Raw genomic sequence first — 7,988 nt, 5'->3', positions numbered from 1 at the left:
TTTTTTTTCGTTTTTTTTGGAATTTTTTTTTCCGGCATCAAGATCACACGAAAATATGAACATTTAGAAGAGACACTTCGTGATGAATGTTATTATTTAGGCGGGAAAACGATCGACAAAAATAACATTCAAGATAATATTGTTCGTGAAGAATATGAACGTTTTTTTTCTTCTTCATGTTTTGTGAAGTAAAATTTAGCCCGATTTAGAGTTTAGGGTTTTGGGTTTATTCCATAAACCCAAAACACCAAACCCTAAACCCTAAACCCTAAACTCTAAACCGTTCGTGTTAAAAACTCAATCTAAATCCTAAATCTAAACCCTAAACCCTAATATCTAAACCCCAATAGCTGAAAACCTCAAAATACGTTCGAAAAACACGATAATTGTTATATATTATTACTTCTTCGAGCGTTTTTCCGCCAAAATAAAAACATTTATCACAAAGTGTCTCTACTAAATGTTCATATTTTCATCTCATATATAATGTTCGTGAACAAAGTTTTTTCAAAAAACGAAAAAAAAAAGTTTTTGTTTCCCCCCGCTTCCCCCCGAATGGTTACTTCCCTCTTGATCCTACCACTATATATATATATATATATATATATATATATATATATATATATATATATATATATATATATATATATATATATATATATATATATATATATATATATTAAATTAAATATTATATTATATTACATATAAAATAAAATATATAACAGATAATACGGATTTAATTTATTATAGTAATTAATAAATATACAGAAATTGACAGTGAATTAGTTTAAACAACAAGTGTATTGAAGAGCATAAATAAAAACAAAAGTTAACTCAAAAGGACAAAACCCAACTACTCAAACTAACAAACATCAACAACAATTTAATGGATTTTTTTGTTCATATTTTCAGTCAGAAGAAATGAGAAAAAAAAATAAAACATCATCATCAAACCCCCCAAAATTCCTTGATTCTCTTCAAACACTTCTTCTTTCAGATCTTGTCAGTCAATCTCTGTTTTGTTTTCCTTTTTTAAATTAATTTTTACATTTTAATTTTTGTCTTACCCCCAAATTCCGTTATTCTTTTTTTTATCGTTTTCGATTCTTAGATCCCCACTGTCTGATTATGTTTTAACATCATCACACACACACTGATTACACATTCAAATACACACACACACACACACCGCCGTTAACATGGGTCAATGTTACGGCAAAACAATTCCGACTACTGACAACGATAACGATATTCCGACCACCATCATCACCGCCGCCGGACACCACCACCAACAACCTCAATCACCGTTACCGTCATCAACCGCCACCGTAAAAAATACTCCGGCGAGATCTTCAAGTCCGTGGGCTAGTCCATACCCGCAGGGACTCGCAAGTCCGTTACCTACCGGAGTCTCGCCGTCGCCGGCGCGATCATCAACTCCTGGCCGGAGATTTTTCAAACGACCATTTCCACCGCCGTCGCCAGCTAAGCATATTAAAGCTTCTCTTGCGAGACGATTCGGGCACCCGAAACAGCCCCGGGAAGGTCCGATTCCGGAAGATGGAACCGCGGTTGAACCCGAATTGCAATCCCTTGATAAGAATTTTGGATATAATAAGAATTTTGGGGCGAAATATGAATTGGGGAAAGAAATTGGGAGAGGGCATTTTGGGCATACTTGTCATGCTAAGGGTAAAAAAGGGGAACTTAAAGATCATGCCTTAGCTGTAAAAATTATTTCTAAAGTCAAGGTATTTTCGATTCCCCTTAATATATTGATTGAATCCCATGTGTTATATGTTCAATTTGAATCCCAATTCAACTGCTTTATTGACATTGATTGAATTTAGTACATGGTTGATATAGAAATGTATAAATTTTAAGCATAGGAATTGAATTTTTTTTGCAGTTTGAATGAAAAAAAAACTGTCTTATTAAGAATTGACATTGATTGAATTTAGTGTACTTTTGTACTGGCAATTGTAGCGATTCTATCTATAGACTGTGTATAGTCATCTAAACTTTTACTGGAAGTTTGGTTTTTTGTTTATGATGGTATGAGTCGATGTGTTTGATTTTGTTAATGTCTCCTGGTTTTGCTTAAAATGGAGTGTATTCAGGGGCGAATTTAGGAGGGGGGGGGGGCGCCCGCCCCCAGTCGATTTCGAAATTTTAGTGTAAAAATTTGGATTTTTTTCATTTTGCCCCAAACCCAAAAGCCATTTGCCCCAAAACCTACATATTTTGCCTCAAAACCTTCAAATTTTGCCCACAATTCACTAAATTTTGCCCCAAAACCTTCAAATTTTGCCCACAAACCTTCAAATTTTATCCAAAAACTTCAAAATTTTGCCTAAAACCCTCCAATTTTTGTCCCAAAAACTTCGTATTTTGCCCAAAAAAGTTGCTGCTGTTTTAAAAAAAAATTTCGCCCCCGGTGAAGAAAAATCCTGCTTCCGCCACTGAGTGTATTTCTGTATCTTTCTTTCAGGCTTTTAAAATGAGGAGACGTGTATTGAAGGTTAAAGTTTTTCACAACCAACAAAAGGAATATGTTGTACTGTAGTTTTATGTTTTGTTTGTAGGTTTAAAGTATTGTACGAGTACTACATAACGTTGCAAATCTTGTCAAGTAGTGGTGTTTTTTGTTTTTTCTTGCTAAAAGATTGGAGCTTTTTATAAATGGTGTGTGATTCCATGTTATGTTTTGTCAATGTCCCCTAGGTTTTGTTTTGTGCACTAGGCCAATTCACAATATCTAGGTTTATGACAAATGACATGTTTGAGAGTTTATTTATGTATGTAGATTGTATGAGTGCTAAAAGATGTACAATGGAACTTGTCATTCTGACCAAGGTTGCAAAAGACGCGAGACGGGGTCGAGACGGTCGGGTCCTAGAAGGGTCGAGACGGGGTCGAGACGGAGGTCTAGACGGATGTTGACTAACGTTGACTTTTAAATAAAAATGTTATATATTATATATATATTGTACATTACATTATTTCAAACATAAGCATTTCACACATGTTTAAATACTTCAACATTTCAAACATAAAAAAAGAAACCCTAAGTAATAGCACAACGTTTAATTTTTTTTTTTTATAAAAAAAAAAAAAAACTTGAAAAAAATCAGAAAAACCCGTTTTTCCCCGTCTCGGACCGTGTTTGACCGTCTTTTGACCGTTTTTTGGCCGATTTCCGTTTTTTCAAACGTTTTATGTATAAACGGGACGGGGCACTCCAAAATCCGTCTACACCCCCGTCTACACCCCCGTTTTTTCCGTTTTTTACAACAATGATTCTGACTATTATTATGTTGAACGGGTTACATACGCATTTATATATGTTATATGTTACCTTTTTGGCAAATGTTGTGTTCACCGTACTATAAAGTACGCAACATTTGTTGCTTACTAATATATGTTCATTTTGTATATTTACAGATGACAACCGCAATTTCAATCGAGGATGTGCGTAGAGAAGTAAAAATACTGAGAGCTCTTACGGGTCATAAGCATCTGATTCACTTTTACGATGCATGTGAAGATGCAAACAATGTATACATAGTAATGGAGTATGTTCCTCATTTTCGTCTTTTTGTTAGACTTTTAAAAGAAACTCGTCTTTTTCTGCTTTTAGTTTGTATGTATATAATATAATTAAATAATTAACTGGGATTTATGATATTTGTTTAAGCTGTTTCTTTTTTTTTTTTTTTTTGAATAAATAGATTGTGTGAAGGCGGGGAATTGCTCGATCGGATATTGTCCAGGTAAGAATTTTTTTTTTTTATTATTTTTTTATTTTTTTTAAGTTTCCGGTAATCGTTAAGTTGCTCTTTACGCACACTTTATTTCAAATGCAGAGGTGGAAGATATACAGAAGCAGATGCGAAAATGATTATTGTTCAAATACTAAGCGTTGTTGCGTTTTGCCACCTTCAAGGTGTTGTGCATCGTGACCTAAAGCCCGAGGTTATAAAACCATCCTTCTTTAGAAACTTAATGCTTTTCTTCTATCTGTGACAAATGAAGTATCTAGTTTTAATTAATAGTACTGTTTTTTAGTCTTTATTGACCCTTTTTTAATTTGCTTGTCCCAGAACTTCCTTTTTATGTCTAAAAGCGAAGATGCTGATATGAAGCTTATCGATTTTGGTCTTTCTGATTTCATCAGACCAGGTAATGGTTAAACCGAGCAGAGAGTGGCCCGTGCGTTGTTGCGGGAAATGGTTTTGTTTTATACTTTAAACCCAAAAAAAACCTAGTTAAAAAAAAAAAATAGATAATGATATAATGCTGACGCCATGCTGATGTAAGCAGCCACTATATAAAAAGGAAAAGAAAATGACAACTAAACAAAATATCTCCACTAATGAACAATACCACGAGGCAACAATTAGTATATCTGTAAAATAAAATATAAAATAAATGTAATTGGCTCTCTTTTTTTTTTTGTAATCTTTGGTTAGTATTTAGACAAGATGATGTATGATAAGTTTGAGTTTATTGATTTATCTATATCTGTATCTTTACATATTGTAGAAGAAAGGCTTAATGATATAGTAGGAAGTGCGTATTACGTTGCACCGGAAGTTCTTCATAGATCGTATAGCTTGGAAGCAGATATATGGAGCATCGGTGTGATATCATATATATTATTATGCGGTAGCAGACCATTTTGGGCAAGAACGGAATCCGGGATATTTCGCGCGGTACTGAGAGCCGACCCTAATTTTGACGACATACCTTGGCCTTCTGTATCCTCGGAAGCCAAGGATTTCGTTAAACGGCTCTTGAATAAAGATTACCGAAAGCGAATGAGTGCTGCTCAAGCTCTTAGTAAGTTCACTTTTCTAACTTGCATTTATATAGTTAACGAGCATGAACATGATTTTTTTAGTCCTTTACTTAAAAGAATTTTTCTAATAGACATCCCTTAGGGCTGGTCATTAAGTGAACATTAACCACTTTGTACAACATATTAATGCACCTTAATGATGGCCCTAAGGGGTGTTTGTTAGAATAATTGTTACTTAAATGAACGAACACAAACATATGTATCTTTTTTGCAGTATGGACAAGTATAATTATGCTCAAATATTATATATATCTTACATCTTTTGAACAAAAAAAAGTACATTAGAAGCTTTGTATACCTTTTTAAAAATTATTTATTTGAATCATTTGATGTAAGTTGTTTAAGCTTTATATTTGTAAACAATAATATTTATATTATGCGTGTCTTATAAGTTTGAATTCTTACTAACCTTATATGTATGCGTTGATTTATATGTTCATTCTCGTATGTCATTTAGTATCTTATTGAAACAACATAAATGAACAGGATCATGAAAATTTTCTGTGTGTTCATATGCATCCGCAAGTTAGTGCGTCTTTTTGTGCTTCTATTAATAGAAAACTAAATTCTTACCTTATCAGTTATTTTTGGTAATTCCAATTTCGTTTTCAGAAGCAAGTTGAATGTTAATGTCTTAGGTTATTTTGTTTTTAACTTCGTATCGGAATATATGTTATAAGTGAAAACTAATACATGGTGCATGTGATTACAGCTCATCCATGGTTGTCAAGTGAAAGCCATCCTATACCTTTAGACATATTAATTTTTAAATTGGTGAAGTCGTATCTTCATGCTTCTCCGTTCAAACGTGCTGCACTTAAGGTATTTTCTTCTTATCTTGCATCTTTTTTGTATGTATATGATCATGATATTATCATCCCTAAAATTTAAAATAATTAAACAATTTATTAGACTTGGATAACGACTTATTATTGCTAAATTAACCAACTTTCCTAGAAAAATATCCCGTGGATTCTGTCAATTAAGTATTATTTTTTATTCATTTAATAATGGCCCAAATTAATTCACAACACCCTAAAACGGTAAAAAGGCCAACACCATATTTTTTGACCAACATAAAGTTGACGGTCAATAAGCGCATATGTTCAAAGTGAACCTTAGACGCAAAGGGCCCCGCTCACCTTTCACAACTCTGATATAGACTAGGGTAACTAAGGAAGTAGTATAGTTACCATATGAACTAAGGACATAACATTATTAGTTTAATATCATGTTAACTATAGTACTAATGATTTAGCTTAATTGCGATACTTTTGAGGTAAAAAGAAAGTTAATTGTTTGTTTGCAGGCACTCTCAAAAGCTCTAACAGAGAATGAATTAATATATCTGAGAGCACAATTTATGCTTTTAGAACCAAACAAAGATGGGCGTGTATCTCTTGACAACTTCAGAATGGTAAATTAGACCTCACTTAATTTGCTAATTTCCCCTTGCATCGTCTTGTGTAAGTGTGGATGCTAAGTTATAGGCTTGTTTGACTATTTTCAGGCTCTTTTACGTAACGCTACGGATGCAATGAAGGAGTCTAGGGTGCCTGATATTCTCAATGCGGTGAGCCTCCAACTTTTATATAATTTTAGTAATGTAATATAAGCTTTTTATTACTATGCATAGTTACATCTGTTCATATATAATGAAAGTGCATGTGTTGTAGATGGCACCATTATCTTATAGGAAGATGGACTTTGAAGAGTTTTGTGCAGCAGCCATCAGTACATATCAATTAGAAGCCCTTGATACATGGGAACAAATTGGTTCAACTGCATTCGAGTTCTTTGAGCAAGAGGGTAACCGCCCAGTTTCTGTCGAGGAACTTGCTAGGGTAACTTTTTTTTTTTTTTTTTTTTTTTTCTTTCTTTCGCTCTTTTCCTTTTTTTTTTTTTTTTTTTTTCCAGTTGTGATGACTGATGACAAGGTTGTAAGGTTTTCCTTGTTCGGTTGCTCGGGTAGGCGAGTAATCCAACCCCATACACAACCCATACACAACCCATCAGGGATCCCTAGCTGTTTCGAACCCTTCCTTGGCACAAGATTCGAACCTCGGACCTTGGACCTCTTGCAAGCATTTCAGGGCCCCGACCACTTGGCTACTTTGTGATGGTTCGATGACTGATGATAGTTGATGTGAATGCAGGAACTGAACGTGGGTCCAACTGCACATTCGATTTTAAGAGATTGGATAAGAAGCGACGGTAAACTGAGTTTGCTTGGATACACCAAATTTTTGCACGGGGTGACACTTCGTAGCTCCAACACAAGACATTCATGAGTAGCACATTAGGTTATTTTTTCTTTTTTCCTATATTAAAAAAGGGTTATTTTTACTATTAATTTTTAACATGTTTTGTGATTGATTAAAAGATTAATGAGATGGATGGATGGAACTTGTGTAGAAATGAACATAGTAGTGACAAAAAGCACAAGTGGTGACCTCAAAAGTTTTTATCTTTCTATAAACTTCTAATTTGGATTTAGATGTGGAGGATTTGTTATTCTATTCTACATCTTTTAAAATATTCTTGTGTTAAAATCCAAATATTAAGGTGTATGGGCTTTAGGACCAAATGCATATTTCTAAATGTATAGGCTAACAACCAGTCCATATTGATCTGTACTTGTATGAGCTAACATCCATATCCAACCAGAATGGCTAACATCCATATCAAACCAGAATGCTTATATGGGCTAACATCCATATCTAACCAGAATAGTTATGGCCATGAGATTCACATAACTCCGCGTTACCTACAAAGTTAATGGTCGTTTTATGATTAGTCAGCTCGTAAAGCGGGTTGTAATAAAACAATATCTGTATCAAACTACTCAACAGATAAGGGGTTTTTTTTTTTGTTTTTGTTTTTGTTTTTGTTTTTTAAATATGAATGTGAGCAAGGGTTATCACTGGAAAAACCTACTAAGCAGTTAAGTCGGTTAATTAAATTTTCGATTGAATACTTCTAAAAGTCTGGGTGATGATAAATCCATTTCTCTTTTTGATGAATCCAATTATATTATGCATTAATGACTTGTACTGTGCACACAGATAATACTTAATAAAAGTGAATTTATTAAAAAGTTGAAGTAGATTTATCTTCACCCCTT

The 7,988-nt window shown here is 33.7% G+C and overlaps 1 protein-coding gene across 2 annotated transcripts; it reads left to right on the top strand.

Moving 5' to 3' along the window:
- Positions 1 to 936: 936 nt before the first annotated feature.
- On the top strand, positions 937 to 7,386 carry LOC139852725 (CDPK-related kinase 3-like). 2 transcript variants are annotated; one of them, XM_071842053.1, is made up of 11 exons: positions 937 to 1,754; positions 3,448 to 3,578; positions 3,735 to 3,776; positions 3,870 to 3,978; positions 4,107 to 4,185; positions 4,549 to 4,845; positions 5,577 to 5,686; positions 6,174 to 6,281; positions 6,375 to 6,437; positions 6,541 to 6,708; positions 7,021 to 7,386. In XM_071842053.1, the coding sequence occupies exons 1-11, from the start codon at positions 1,203 to 1,205 to the stop codon at positions 7,153 to 7,155; spliced, it is 1,794 nt and encodes a 597-aa protein (XP_071698154.1). In that variant the 5' UTR covers positions 937 to 1,202; the 3' UTR covers positions 7,156 to 7,386. The 2 variants fall into 2 exon arrangements, with proteins under 2 accessions (XP_071698154.1, XP_071698155.1); XM_071842054.1 differs by having other exon boundaries at positions 4,107 to 4,191; positions 4,483 to 4,845.
- Positions 7,387 to 7,988: the final 602 nt, after the last annotated feature.

Source organism: Rutidosis leptorrhynchoides, chromosome 6 (assembly GCF_046630445.1).
Source record: "Rutidosis leptorrhynchoides isolate AG116_Rl617_1_P2 chromosome 6, CSIRO_AGI_Rlap_v1, whole genome shotgun sequence".
Lineage (NCBI taxonomy): Eukaryota > Viridiplantae > Streptophyta > Magnoliopsida > Asterales > Asteraceae > Rutidosis > Rutidosis leptorrhynchoides.
Note: the sequence above shows the minus strand (reverse complement) of the source record. Positions and strands in the feature narration are given on the sequence as shown.

Excerpts from the sequence above, each read along its gene's own strand:
- LOC139852725 (XM_071842054.1), top strand. The coding sequence starts at position 1,203 with ATGGGTCAATGTTACGGCAAAACAATTCCGACTACTGACAACGATAAC. Across the intron at positions 6,438-6,540 it reads TGCCTGATATTCTCAATGCG|ATGGCACCATTATCTTATAG; the intron begins GTGAGCCTCCAA and ends CATGTGTTGTAG. Across the intron at positions 6,709-7,020 it reads CTGTCGAGGAACTTGCTAGG|GAACTGAACGTGGGTCCAAC; the intron begins GTAACTTTTTTT and ends ATGTGAATGCAG.